The sequence below is a fragment of the Electrophorus electricus genome, chromosome 17 (assembly GCF_041902795.1).
Source record: "Electrophorus electricus isolate QZ-2024a chromosome 17, ASM4190279v1, whole genome shotgun sequence".
Taxonomy (NCBI): domain Eukaryota; kingdom Metazoa; phylum Chordata; class Actinopteri; order Gymnotiformes; family Gymnotidae; genus Electrophorus; species Electrophorus electricus.
In genome coordinates, this window is record NC_137513.1 from 3187999 (window position 1) to 3203063 (window position 15065).

Below are 15065 nucleotides of genomic sequence, written 5' to 3' on the forward strand. Positions count from 1 at the left end.
TTTCTGTCAAGAAGAAAGTTTCGCTAACACACACACACACACACACACACACACACACACACACACACACACACACACACACACACACATATGTATATAAATATGCATCAATCAGCCATAGCATTAAAACCACTGACAGTTGAAGTGAATAACATTTATTATCTCATTACAATGGCACCTGTCAAGGGGTGAGATACATTAGGCAGCAAGTGAACAGTCGGTTCTTGAAGTTCATGTCTTGGAAACAGGAAAAAGGGGTAAACGCCAGGATGTGAGACTTAGACAAGGGCCAAACTGTGATGTCTTAAGCACTGGGTCAGAGCGCCTCTAAAAGGCAGGTCCTGTGGAGTGTCCCTGCTGTGCTGTAGTGACCTGTAGTCAAGGTGTTGACTCCACGTCCAAATTCCCCAGATCGTAGTCCAATCGAGCATCCATGGGATGTGCTGGACAAACAAGTATAAATCATGCAGTCCCCACCGTGCAACGTCTTGTTGCCAGACAGCACGTGACGTCTTCAGAGGTCTTACGGAGTCCATGTCTCAACAGGACACCGCTGTTTTGATGGCCCAAGGGGGATTTACAAAATATTAGATAGGTAGTTTTAATGTTATGGCTGGCTCATGTGTGATACACACACACACACACACACACACACATACAAACACATCCTGTGTTTCCTCAGCCTTCAGGGACTACAGCTGACTTCATGCTATTTCGATTGTTAATGCAGTTCCTGACTCTTCCCATTTGCTCTCTCTGCTTCCTTCTCCCGGAGTTCAGGCTCACCCCCTACGAATGGTACAACCCACACCCTTGCCTGAAGGGCCGCTGTAGCCTGCTCATTAACCAGTACTCCCTGGGGAACAGTTTCTGGTTCCCTGTAGGGGGATTCATGCAGCAGGGTTCCACCATTGCCCCTAGAGCACTCTCCACACGTTGCGTCAGTGGAGTATGGTAAGAGTACACACATAGGTACACACACACATGCACACACTCTCTCTTCCTGTCTCTCTTAAACACCACTTTATTAACCCCGTGACCACCGGTCTGCACCTCCACTGTCTGTTTTCCTGCTGTTAGTGCACCACTGTTCACACTGACACCAAGGTCAAAGAAAGCAGGTGTGTGTGCAGTAGCCATGGGGCGTGTTTAGACCTCTTCCTCAGGCGCCAGCAGCACACGGCACCCTTCAGTCGCTGACCTTCCTGCTCTGATATCCTGCTGTTTCCGTGCTCTCGGACTCGGGGGTGCGCTGTCGTGCAGGTGGGCTTTCACACTGATCATCATCTCCTCCTACACGGCCAACCTGGCTGCCTTCCTCACCGTGCAGAGGATGGAGGTGCCCATCGAATCCGTGGACGACCTGGCCGACCAGACAGCCATCGAGTACGGCACCATGCACGGCGGCTCTACCATGACCTTCTTCCAGGTGAGCTGCCGTCCGAGTGCCAAGGCACGGGAACTTCTCCCTGCATCGACGGCCTGCCATTGGGCTTACGGGCGCGTAGCTAACGGGTTCATGTGTCCCCAGGCGTGATGTCAATGGCACTGCTTTGCAGGGGCCCGTTCAGGCCGCAAGCTTTTCTAAACCGTTCGCCCGAGCCTCTCTCCATCACGCCTGCTCCAAACATCAACTCTTTCATTAGTCATATCCGTCACTCTACGCGTACAAGCAGCAGTGAACCTGTGAGCTCACAGGTCTCCTGGGCTTGGGCTGCAGAGCCCGAGGAGACACTGACCCGTTCCCGCCCTCCTCCAGAACTCCCGCTACCAGACGTACCAGCGCATGTGGAACTTCATGCACTCCAAGCAGCCCAGCGTGTTCGTGAAAAGCACAGAGGAGGGCATTGCACGCGTGCTCAACTCCAACTACGCCTACCTGCTGGAGAGCACCATGAACGAGTACCACAGACAACGCAACTGCAACCTCACGCAGATAGGGGGCCTCCTGGACACCAAGGGCTATGGCATCGGCATGCCCCTGGGTGAGCAGCCAGACCCTGGCGCCACGGCTACTGTAACCTGGTGATGTGGAGTCGGAGGTAACATTGGGGGGTGGTGTTTTTTTGGTGCTTTGCTGAGCAGGTTCGGTGTACCGGGACGAGTTTGACCTGGCCATCCTCAGGCTGCAAGAGGAAAACCGGCTGGAGATCCTGAAGAGAAAATGGTGGGATGGCGGAAAATGTCCGAAAGAAGAGGACCATCGAGCCAAAGGTGACGAGATCCCCTTGCTACCTGCTGTCTTTGTGTGTGTGTGTGTGTGTGTGTGTGTGTGTGTGTATGGGTATGTGGGTGTCTGTGAGGTCCCATGCTTCAAAGGCCTAAACGTGAGTATTTATGTGGGTGTGTGAATCCACATACATGTGTGTGTGCATGCGTGTGTGTGTGCGTGTGTGTGTCGTGCAGGTCTAGGCATGGAGAACATCGGGGGCATATTTGTGGTTCTGGTGTGTGGGCTGCTCGTGGCGATCTGCATGGCCGTGCTGGAGTTTGTCTGGATGCTGCGCCAGACGCCCGGAACAGAGGTGAGAGGGACCCATTTTACCTGCTTCTGCTTTGTGTCCTTCGCCCCGCCCACATGCCTCCCATCCTGAGCCCCGCACCCTGCCCCGCCCAGCCCTGCTCCACCCACCACACAGCACAAACACAGAAGAATATACCTCACATAGGCCCTGGTCTCTGATGGCCTCTGCTGGTCTGTGCTGCCTCCAGGTAGTCCCTTAAAGGGACTGGATTTTTTACGATGCAAATTCTGAATTCAGTTTCGATTTCTCACATACTATGAATGTATAATTGTTGTCTTGTTGTGTCGTTCATTAGCAATATATGCCAGACTGGATTGTTTTAAAGAAAACACTGTGACTGTTTTAAAGGAAACACATTTTTGCTAAATAAAACTTCAGAATGTGTCAGTGGAACCCCAAGACGTGAATTCTTTGTGGTGGGTGTGTACACATGAAAGGGTCTGTTTACAAACTTTCTGGTAATGGTTAAAAAAAAAGATGATTAAATATGTCTGAGAGCACTGTGTTCTGACACCATATGGGAACGTGCCATTTTTGCCATCTGTGTGGGGGAAACAGAGTGTAGGACTCTGGGCTCTTGTGTGCGTCCTGAAACCATCTGTCTGCTGTGTGTAAATGAACTGGGTTGATGTGGGTGTGTGCTGACTGGTAACCATTTGGAAACAAATGGTTTAGATCTCTGTTTTCCCATTGGTTCCACTTTCACTCATCTTACCAACTAATATCTAAACGTTTCGAAACGTTCTTGGCAGGACATGAGGGTCAAGGTTGACTTCCATTATGCGACCTTCCAGTCAAACTCTGAGTTCATCTACGTTTTTAAAATTCACAGTAACAGGGAATCAGCATTGTTAGTGTGTGCTGTGTTTTAAGTGACCACAAATGCCCAGGTTGGTGTGTGTAGCTCTGGAGAGGTTAGGAACATCACATGGTCACATGCTTTCAGCACTGCATGTATACAAGCCCACTGCCTTCAGGCCAACACTGGCCAGAGCAACATGGATGAAATGGTGTGTTCATATGCTTGTGTGTGTGTGTGTGTGTTGGTTATATGTGTGTGTGAATGAGCATGTCTGTATGTTGGTGTGTTTGTGTGTGTGTGTGCTTGTGTTGTTGTTCATTTTTCAAAGCCTATGCTAGAATTGGCATGTCTGAAAGGGCAGACAGTGGCTGATGGGCATACGCCTTACAGGCTGCTGTGAGTGGGAGCAGTCAGTGCTGTGTGTGGAATGTGATTGGTCCACTACTCTGTGATGTCAGCTGTCCCCGTGCACCACTGTGGCAGTGCAGCCCAGCGCTTTGGCTTGACCTCTGTCAGCTGACCACTGATCTATCCACAGACGTCGTCCAGACAGCCGTACCCAGCCCCATGCACAGCACGCCAGAGAACTTCACACCACTACAACGCACCATTACAAAGGCTGTGCATAAGAGGCTTTGATACCATGTTGAATCAACCATAGACTGCTATAATATTAAAAGTTAAAGGAATTTGTGACCGGAAATCACATACACATATAGAGTTCAAGTTTAAACGAGGTTTCTGTAGTTTTGCTGAAGGCGAACGGTGCTAACGAAGTGAAACAATACTGGCTCACATTAGCATGACAAAAATTGCAGGTTGAAATCTCACACCTGTTTAGCGAACACCTTTTCTTAGAGCCATAAATATACTCGCAACAGAAGAGAATGTGAAGATGTTTGGCATTTGTACAAAAGGGAACTTAGAAGAGGCTTTTGAGATGGTTCCTACACACTTGGGTAATTCTGAAATATAAGGCGACATTGGAAGAGCACAAAGCAATATAAACAAGGGCTTCATTTTGTATGCAGTCATGTTGTATGCAGACCACGAGGATATCAGACCATGTCATGTCTTACAGGCACCATGGAAACGGTAGACTATGGTCTTGCTTCTTGTTAGCAGGTTTAGTCTCATAACTGCGGGGCATGACTACTGTAGCAGGTTATTAGGGAGGCCTTTAGGTATGCGCTGAGTCATGTGGGCTTGAGTTTTGTTCGAACCGTTCCTTTACTGAGGAGGTGTGGAGAGTTCGTGACTCTCTGGAGATCCACAATGGCCTCTCCTTGCTTCTGCACTTAGTTTTCTGGGCAGAGTGTCAGTTACGCAGAGTTCCTGTGTTATTTTGATCAGTGTGCTGCCTATGCTGCCTGCAGTGTGTCAGTGAGTCCCCCTGGCCTCTTTCTCTCTCTCTCTCTCTCTGTCTCTCTCTCTCTCTCTCTCTCTGTCTCTCTCTCTCTCTCTCTCTCTCTCTCTCTGTCTCTCTCTCTCTCCCCCCTCCTCTGTGTGTGTGCATCTCACAGCTGTCGGTGTGTGAGGAGATGCTACGGGAGCTCCATGGCATCGTGCTGTGTCAGGACGGCCTGCAGCTGCGTCGGCACCGCGGGGCCGCCCCGCTACGGCCCCGGCCCCTCGGCCCGGACGAGCGGCAGGCACACGCCGCTGCCAGCCTGAGCAACGGCAAGCTGTGCATGGGCACGGGGATGGGCGCGGGCGTAGGCCTGCCAGAGCCCCTCTCCCACAGACTGCAGGAGGCGGCCCTGGTGGTGCGTAGCTGTAGCCACGTGCACATCTGCCCCGAGTGCCGGCGCTTCCAGGGGCACCGCGGGCGTCCCGGTGCCCCGCCTGGCACCTCGCCCGCCCTCAGTGAGGAGAGCGCAGAGTGGGACAAGACGACCAACAGCAGTGAGCCCGAATAAGAGGCCCCGGCCCACCTCATTGCCATTGGGGCACCGATCTGGAGCCGGGCTTCAGCGGAACCCCGGGGCAACGGAAACCATGAGCTTGGTGGAACATGTGCGTCAGAGGGCGGAACTCTCCTTTCAGCACAGACCATCAGAACTCCCACACTCCGAGGTGTTTGGATTTCATAGGGTGTCCACTCATCGTACAAACTACCCCCACTGGACAGGGGTCCGGTCACTGTGTACACAACCCCCACTGGACAGGAGCCGGACACTGTGTACACAACCCCCACTAGACGGGTCTGGACACTGTATACACTACCCCCACTGGACAGGGGTCCGGTCACTGTATACACTACCCCCACTGGACAGGGGTCCGGTCACTGTATACACTACCCCCACTGTCATCTGCTCTGAATATCATTTTTGGAGCAAACCAAGGGACTTTGTACTATGCAGTATATTTTTCTCTGGTCTTATTGTGCTGTCAGTTTTATTTTTAAGTTATTTCTCTTTTGGTTGTGATATGAGTATATTACAGTTGCTGTTATCTTGCTCTCACAACCATCACGCTTACTTTTATTTTGTGTGACCAGTGGAGAGACTTGCTTTACAGCTGACAGCTGCAGACGACCCACTTTACAACCCGTGACATTCTGGAACACTTTACACATCGTCAGATCTTTTTTTAAAGTGCCAAATAAACTTTGTATGGATTTTGTTCTGTTCCAGTATCATGGCCTTGAGGACGTGACTACAAAGAGAACATAAAACCACAGTGGTCTGTTTTTAATTATAGTGTTATTCTATTAAAATAGATTTTAAAGATATTTCTGGAGGTTTGATGTGCATGTTAGATGGTTTTCAACATTGCCGATCTAGAGTACACGAGTGAAAGTTTCTGCTGTTCTGATGTTTTGCCCAGAAATTTTAAAGCCCTCATCGACAGTGTAGGTAATGGCTAGAGCTTGGACTAGGCTTCAATGCTCATCTCTGGTTGTTCAAGCATGACACAAGACCAGTGATTATAAGGCATTATTTGGCAGAACAACTGTTTAAGTTCTCATTAAGTGAGAACAATTTTCATTTTCACAACCTTGTGGTCTGAAATATAAAATTAGCAGGGTAAGAAAGAACTTACCATCAGCCTGGCAACAGTTTCAACCCAAAATGCCAGTCACAACATTATAATTCTCCAGTTACACACTCTGAAGTTCATCTCTGAGTCATTTGCTGATAGAGACATAACTGGACAGACATTGACTTCTTCATCCAAACCACATGGTTCCATTTGGGCTCCGTGTTTATGGCCTTTGAGTGTTCAGCACACGCAGTGTCAGAGGAACTCTTATATTTAAGTCGACGTGTCATAAGGACAGGAGATGAGCACCTTAGCAGGTGTTTCCTCACGCTGTCTGGTCCAGATCATTCACGACTCTCAGTGTGTAGAGAAATGAAGACTTGACATGTAAGGTCACTCCAAAAAAAGGGTTCTAAACTAAACTTCAACACTTTTCCTAAATTCCAATAAATATATTTTGAACAAAAGGCATTTGTCTAGAAGAAAACTCATATGTAAATCATTTTAAACTATACTCTTAAAGTGCAAAGTTACACCAACAACACTATATCTGTGTCAGATTTGCATTGTGTTAAGACAAATGACATTCACTTGCGTTCTTCAGCTGTTCCATGCTGCGCTTAAAGCGCTTACTGCAGTTCATTTCCTTCCAGAGTTTCAGCAGGCTGACATTCCTTCATCTTCAACCTTTTCCCCCCTTTTTTTTTTTTAAGAACAGATCTGAGTTCAGCCTAAAAGTTTCTCTGCAATGTGAGGGGCATACATCTGTAATAAAGAACAGTGCATGTGGTTCTTTGAGAGGTTGACCTTGATAGTGAAGATGGACGCTGCCTGGAGTGGAGTCTCTCTTCCAGATTCTGGAGCTCCTTCTGCAGGGAGGCGCAGCGCTGCGCGGAATGCAATATCAGGCTGTGTGGTTGCCATTCCCATCACGGAGCGTTTGAAGGCTGAGGTGAATGTGTCTCTCTTAACTTTCCGCATGTGTAGACATAGGTGGCAGAATCAGGGATTCCTGGTGCAGCTGCGGTGGATGCTCGTGTGTGATCGCACGCATGAAACGTCCCATGGTGTGTCCCTCATCACACAAGGACAGACACATTCGCACGGAGATGACATTATTTAATGTATTGGTAATGGGAATGTAAAAATTAATTTAGTGTGATCTTAAGTCTTAATCTGAGTATGGGAAACTGTGCCTAAGCATATCAAGACAAGTGTCTTAAGAAGAACAACAAAAGAGGCATTAGACGCTAGTTTCTTGTCTGCTCTGCATGTCAAGTGTGCAAACAGCAAACGCTCACACATAAATATTCAATCAGCCATGATTGAATGGTGAGTGTACCAGTTTATTTGAACGCAGGAAGGGCAGTCAGGCTAAAAGAGTGCAGAACTTCCAAATATTTTACTAGGAAAGCTTGTGAACGGCACAACCTGGCTGCCGTGGTTCATAGGCTTTATATGCTGATGTCGTTTGTCTTCCACTCTAAATACATTTTAAAAACATCTTTTACAAAGAAAAGCTTCAGAACAGACAGTAAAAAGGCTCAGCTAGCAAAGCTTTAAAGGTGTCATCGAGAATGGTTTAATAATGAGGGAGTGTTGTCCATGTCTTCAGTGTAATGACAGAAGAGGGTGTTTACTTGGTGACTCGTCCGTATGAGCAAGGCTATGAATCATGTGTGCTGTGTGTTTATGACACACCAAATTTACAACCCAGTCATCTCCTAGATCATTCCCTCTCACACAATAAGAACTCCAGTGTCCTACATCAGCACTGACTTATCGGGATTCGTTCCATAACATTATCGCTCTATCTCTGTCACGACAGCAGACATCTCAGTGTAGTCTGTTCTAATTCACTGAGATTAGTAATATTAACTTTATTGAACAAGTGCATAGTGTATGTTTATACTAAATGTACTGGGGGTAAGAACAAACAAACCAATGCATCATTTGAGCCCTTGCAATGAAAAAACATATGTCCATTTACTGTTTTTCTGCATTCTACAAAATAAAAACTATAAAGCATTATTGCAAGATTTATTTTTAAATGTCCACACAGATGAATTAAGGTACGTCTAAATGAAGTATATTTAGCATGTTAAAGTCATTTTGATGTAAAGGTTGTGCAAAATCTAAAACTAAAATAACCGATCACACAAAAAGGGGAAATGGCTGATATTTAGTTTTTCATTGCAAGGGATCATGAATGTAAGGCTTTATTTGAAATGCCAGACATGTTGAAATTTGACATTAGCTATTTAAAGGGTTTTTTAAGATCACTCCAAATGCTGACTTGTTTAAAATTCACCATCAGAAAAAAGCTCCATCAGCACAGAATAAGAAGGAACTGCAAACGTAAAAATAAGTGCTCTCTCATCATTTTCGACCTTAGCCTGATAATATGGAGAAATGAAGATTCCGACTGCATACCTGTCTAAAGGGCAGAAATCCAGACATAATGCATTTAGTGTGGCGCTACCGTGAGACGACTCTGCTCTTCAGGAGGCCTGTTCCTGGGGAAGACACTCACCTTGTCACATTTATTGTTACCGTGACAGTAAAGCACATTAAGTAACACACATGCATCTAGTCTCTTGATTACACACACACACACACACACACAAAAGCAAAATGCACTTATTGACGTTCGGTACACACTCACGACCCACTTTATTAGAAGCACCTTGTGGAGACTGAAGTTCCTTGTCGCCGTGTCCAGTTTGTGTTGCCAGGGCTTCAGCTCTTCTTCGGTGGTGCTTCCTGACCGTGACAGGGCCACTGTGGGCTGCATATTTTTAAATGACAGACTAGTCTCTCTATCCAGCAGAGACACTGACACGTAAAAACTTCCATGTCACTGTCACTAATTTTAGATATGCCTTACAGAGTAACACCACCGAATATGTCCCACTGAATAGAACTTTCAATATGTATGCATTATATGGGTGCTTGACTTGTTGAATGTAGCCATCATGAATCCTGCAACCATGTCTGTAGTCTGACTGGGGAACTGAATGAAGTGAGTCTCTTTGTGAACGCCACAACAAAGAAAGAAAAAAAGGAACCATCTTGCCTCATTACAGCTCTCTGAGTCACACAGCACTTCACACTTCATGCTCTTACTTCATGATCCCACTACAGTGCATCAGTCAAGGCAAGACGGAGGCCTGCTAGTCACGGCTGGTGAAATGCAGAGCCGCCTCCACGGTGACTCTGCCTCCACAGTGCCCCTGCCTCCACAGTGCCCGAGTCCAACATGAGCGACAGTTAAGCTTAGTATTCTGCCACATGCATTTGGACTGACAGGACAAGAAACCCCCCCCTCCCAAAAAAACCCTTGACATCATGTCAGTCACATAAAAAAAAGTTTGTTTACTTTGTTTGGTGTCTTTTCACTTCATTCTGGCTCTGATTGATGACCCACAGATGGGGAAAGTGATTTCCCACAAAGCAGACAAACAAATGATGCCGGGATACACATGACTGGCACTGCAGTGATAGTCTGCAGAAAAATCACTGAACAAGATGTGGAGAGAAAACAAAAGTATCGCAGTATAACAGATTTGGAGGACGCAGGGAAGGACACAGCAGGTTTCAAAGCTGTACACCTGCAGTCACATCCATTCTGCACTACAGGTTATGGTGTTAAATACGCTTTGGATAATAAAACCACACTAAATGATGATACAGAGGGGTGTCGAGCTATAAACAGATGTTACTGAGGACACACACTGCTGAGAGTAAACCCTCTCAAATTTCTATTGAAAGTTAAGTGATCCAGCAACTGTACCGATCCCTTTAAAGATGTAGCTTTATATTGGTGTGAAATAACCTAGTCTTTAGCAAAAGCATTTCACACTTTTTGTATTTGCAGATAATTGGCCAAGGTGTTTACAGTTCCCAGCTCCGCCTGTCTCTGCGGAGGTGCCTCCCTAGCTAAACCTGACCTGCACACGTTCAGCCTCCCTGACGAAGACTCCATGCCCTCTTTTGTTAGTGATGGATTAGATGAACTGCTGAACTGAGAACAGTAGAGATGCCTTAGTTAGTCGAGCACAAGCTGCTGATAAATCTAAAGTTAGTCTGTGGGCCAACTAAGATGCACTCAAGTGCATGGCAACTTGTGGTTTGATTTACATCTATACACACAGTTGGCACTCAGGCAGGAAAGGAGAGTACATTATATACACTTACATCCTATGAAGAGAAGCAAACTCATGAATTTTGTTACATACCTTTATAAATGTTCTGGGTGAGGGTAATCATTAAAAGCATGGTTTTCCTTTTATGTTGTTTTTATCAGCAATAAATAAATAAAAACAACAGAAAAAAGTCTCATATATCAAGCAAATGGTAATTCATCAGAGGTATACAAAGGAAAGAAAATTAAACCAGAGAGACCCCTGCAGGCTGCAGGCGGTACTGCAGGCTCAGTGGTGGAACATTCTGGACTGGCGACTGTGGCTAAGGGTTTGGCACCCTGACCCCTCGCACCCCTCCCCTACCCACACCCCCTCTGCACTAGCATATAATCCAAGGCCCATATTCAGTGTCAACCAGTACTGGATACTGATGTCATTTTTGAGATCTAATCACTGGACAGGTTCCCATAACTCTTGCATGTGAGCTTTGCTTTGAGATACTCATGTGCATCTAACATAACTATTCTTAAAATCAGCAAGGCTAACCTGTTGATCCAACCAATTTTTAAAAACCTCCTTCAGATAAAAGAATATAAGATCACCGATAAATCTACCAAATGACTTCCTAATGATGATACTGTCTTCTGTAAAAGCACTGTCTTCCATCACAGCAGGTGATCACAGCAGGCATTAAGAGTAACTGTACTACATATATCTCACAACAGACTTTAGTGTCAGCGTAGGTATCCAGGTCTTTGTTCGCCTCTATGCACTACTGATTTTACTTCCCGAGAAAGTGAGAATCTCTTAGAGAGGCTCCTCCGACGTGTGGCTGCCTAATTAAAGAATATTGATTAGCTGTAAGTGAGCTCTACAGATCCCCTCATTGTATTACTGTTAGTCACCATATACATAACATTCAGGCAACTCCCCAGTGACTTCTCACCACTGCCAGGATTTTCTACCAGTCGTCTAGTCTAACCTGACATGGTCTGCTTCACATGTCGAGCGGGTTCAAGCCCAGCTTGGCTATCATGTCCTTGGTCTCTTGGTGAAGGACGGAGCTCTCGTCCATCCACCGCTTCCGCGCCTCAGATAAATACCAGAGCAAACGGTCCAGGCAGGCCTGTAAAATTAAATCAAAGTAATTGTTAGGTGCTTCTGAATGGGAACAGTGATATTCCTCATTTCAGTGTCAAGTCCGGCAATGTATTCAATGGCACTGGGCTTCTTGTTCCTTCAATGAATAATGTTGGCTCTCAGTCAGTATGACAATGTTGTACCACCTGTGTTGTATCATGCGTGTGGTAATAATAAATAAATAAATACATTTGTAATATATTAAATTAAGTGTAGAAGAGAGAATTACTTCTGCGATTGTGGACTTTCAACGCTCACATAGCTTTTCTTAGATAGCTCAGATAGATCTTACATAGAGCTTAGATAGCTTAGATAGATCTTCTATCTATTTTGGCTAATGATATGTCATCCATCAAAACTATCCATTAGAAACTCGGTATCTAGTAGTTTTTCACTCAGTGTGCAGTGCAAGTGTTCACGTACATGCAGGATTTTCTCATACTCCATCTCCATACTGTCCAGTTTCCTTTGCAGATCTGAGATCTGGGCGTCTTTCTGCTCTTCTGTTCGCTCTCGGACCTCTCTTTCCTTTTTTAAATCCGCATGACACTGGTCTAACAAAACATAACCACGATGAGATCACCAGCTTCTCTGTATCATATTTGTATTCAGTGCACTGTCCTGCATGTTACATGCGCTGAACAGACAGAACAGCACATGCAATTAACAGAGATGTAAAGGTGTGATAAATAACCCTTTAATGGTCTTATTTGCTTTGGCTAAAGTGCATGCACACATGGGCCCATCCTATATCAGAATAAGATGTGGTTAGCCTTTGTGTAAAACTGAAGCAAGGCCTTATCCAGCACAACATGAAACCTTTCACTTTTCATCACACAGCACTCTACAGCTACATCAGTGGAGTATATTTTTAATATTTCATCAGGTTTTAAATTAAATATCCTACTTACTGGACCAATAGATACGTCAATAGTTAGACTCACCAAGCTGTTTCTGAAGCACGGAAACATTTGTTTCTAAATGTTCCACTTTAGCTTCCAGCTCTCTTTGTAAGGTTTGATGCTCTCGGCTGAGGTCTGCTCAGGACCATAAAGAGAAAAAAGATTCAATAAAAGAAAAATACTTGACCATGTATTAAAGGACACCAAATAAACCACTATAAACACAAGTACGCTACAATCTGATTGACTAATCGCTGTAGGTCAAAGTATAGCTTAAAAATAGTTGATGCATATAAATGACAGACCTGCAGTGATATCCTTCATGTCAAGTTTCTCTTGAGAAAGCGCCTGCTTCAAGTCTCTTATCTGGTACTTCAGCTCATCTCTCACCGACACTGCCTGGCATGACACATCTCTCTGGAGAGCTAACCGATAAGCACTGGGCACTTAGAACTGTAATACAAAGTGCATATGACCTTCAAAGTGTATGGACAGTTGCCCTGTTTCTTATTTTTGCTCCACACTTCACTGCCTTGGATGTGAAACTGTATGGTGACTATGGGAGTTAAACTGCAGACCTCCTGAATTCTTAAGCAGGCTGGAGAATTTCAATGTTTTGCACTTATGACCTGAACTGCAGCGAGCTTTAGAAACACCCCTCCCCTGCCCCCGCTCTACAGTGATGCTGAATGGTGGCAGCCCATATATGATTCTTAATTTGAACACTGATTTTCTGTTCTTTATCTCCTCCATTCCACCTACATTCTGTTTTAATCTCCTTGGGCAGTCTTTAATGTTTACCCCTGACTCAGGGTTATCATTCTCAAATCAAAAATCAAGACGTGGATCCGTTTTGTTCTGTTTGGCTAGCACTGATCCATACCTTACTGTGTAGATAAATGGTAAATTGTAAGTTTCCCATGAGAATTAAGAGTAAGCTTACTGGAAAACTGGTTTCAGACTGGCTCAACAGGCTTATGTCTCGATAAGTGTTGCATCACTCACTCTGTTGTTACAGTTTTCCTGCACTCTTGTTATTCTGTTCTTAAAAATGAATAAGGTTAGACATTATTTCTTCTCTGAAAAATTCAAATTGTAAGATTTTTAATAAACTGTTATTTTTCAAAGACTACTCAACACTAGAAAGTTACCAGTTTAACAATGTCTTCTAAGTATTTCCCCACGATACATTTCAATAGTATGTATTTAGAGGGGAAAGGCCGTGTGAAGATAAATGCAGTTTTCCATTCTATCTTTAACCAGCTATGTCTTAGTTTATCTAGTATGAAAGATGTGTTACCCCCATCGTGTGTGTCATTTATTCTCCCATTTCCCTCACTAATTCTCCTGCTATTTCTGTTTGTTCTGTGACTTTATAAAGACTATGTGATGTTAACTAAAAGAACCTTGAAATTCCTTTGAACAGAAATTGTGTGCTCTTGTACTTCAACTGTGATGCTACAATATTTACTAGGCATCAGTCATTTAAATGTGAACTTAGCAGCTGTGTTACTTACATATTTTAAGAGTTTTAGGCTTCGCTCGACGTGCATAGTTGATGTTGGTGGTGGTGTTTTAATTACACTTACATTTTCCCACCCTGTGGGTTTTCCTTACCAAGGTGTTCTTTTAAGACAGCCAGGTCCAAGACACTTCTCCTGTACTTCTCGACAAGTTCATCGCCTACACCTGAGAAAAAGAGAAAGAGTTGCATGCTAATGGACCTGACATTGGATGAAATGGGTTTCACTGTTATCAACATAACCCTGCTCATTAGCGCTTTCGTGTAATTAGTTACTTGTACATAATAGTCGATGGCTATATATCCCCACACTGGACTAAAATAAAACACCTTTATCGGATTTGTCATTTTTGATTTTTTTAACATTTTCTTTCCGTTTCTTTGGAGGCATAGTGCGGCACCAGTTGATCCGCTGTCACACAAGAAAGCCACAAAGAAACTGTGTCCACACACCAGTGCGTCTGGTTGCGAGGCTGCGCTGGGTGCGCTGGAGTCCGCCTGGATCCTCCGGACGTGCACACCGTTGCCAAGCGCTTTAATGCGTGCGGCAACCAGAAGGTTATTCGCCAGCGATCGGCACACGGCTTCTTAAAGGCGTATGCCACAGTCTTTTTAGTTTTTTGTGTAACGCAGATCCTAAGAGATAACGCATTTCTGTTTTCACAGAAGCCGAGCAGTAGCACACCGTGAAGATTATTTTTAGCCCACATACTGTTTTAGCCGTAGTGTTTGTTAGAGCTTTTTAAGACCATAGCCGACACCTGTATAGCCCATCTGTCCATATTTGGTTGAGTGCTTTTGGGTGCTCGCAAAAAAGACAGGCCCAGTGGTGTCTCGGTGATTAAGGTACATCAATAGTAAAAAGAGGGTTGCTGGTTCAACCCCGGTTCAAGCTTTTCAAAACCTCTGGTTGTGTTCATCACCCCACACGCAATATATTACGAATATATATATTCTTAATATAGACGAATGTATTAGTGCAAATGTTTCGTGCAAAGGAAAATGACTGAGAACGTGACTGGTGGGAATAATATATTTTGCCCT

The 15065-nt window shown here is 45.0% G+C and overlaps 2 protein-coding genes across 2 annotated transcripts in view; one reads left to right on the top strand and one right to left on the bottom strand.

Annotated features, from left to right (window-relative positions):
• The window catches only part of grik4 (glutamate receptor, ionotropic, kainate 4), a 217597-nt gene extending 207206 nt beyond the window's left edge, over positions 1–10391 (top strand). The window contains exons 15-20 of the mRNA XM_035534393.2: positions 781–954; positions 1264–1429; positions 1760–1985; positions 2086–2214; positions 2407–2525; positions 4851–10391. Coding sequence (XP_035390286.2) covers positions 781–954; positions 1264–1429; positions 1760–1985; positions 2086–2214; positions 2407–2525; positions 4851–5246 — 1210 coding nt within the window. The 3' untranslated portion in view covers positions 5247–10391. The remainder of the gene's footprint in view (positions 1–780; positions 955–1263; positions 1430–1759; positions 1986–2085; positions 2215–2406; positions 2526–4850) is intronic.
• Positions 10392–10580: 189 nt separating this feature from the next.
• On the bottom strand, positions 10581–14489 carry drc12 (dynein regulatory complex subunit 12 homolog). Its single transcript, XM_081700070.1, has 6 exons — positions 14352–14489; positions 14117–14188; positions 12805–12924; positions 12542–12634; positions 12021–12151; positions 10581–11583 (listed from the first exon to the last, which is right to left on the bottom strand). Exons 1-6 carry the CDS (start codon positions 14410–14412, stop codon positions 11455–11457), a joined length of 606 nt encoding a protein of 201 aa, XP_081556196.1. The 5' UTR covers positions 14413–14489; the 3' UTR covers positions 10581–11454.
• Positions 14490–15065: the final 576 nt, after the last annotated feature.

Coding starts and splice junctions, on each gene's coding strand:
- drc12 (XM_081700070.1), bottom strand. CDS start 14,412: ATGCCTCCAAAGAAACGGAAAGAAAATGTTAAAAAAATCAAAAATGAC. Junction 12,635..12,804: donor CATGAAGGATATCACTGCAG/GTCTGTCATTTA, acceptor GGTCCTGAGCAG/ACCTCAGCCGAGAGCATCAA. Junction 12,152..12,541: donor CGTGCTTCAGAAACAGCTTG/GTGAGTCTAACT, acceptor ATGTTTTGTTAG/ACCAGTGTCATGCGGATTTA.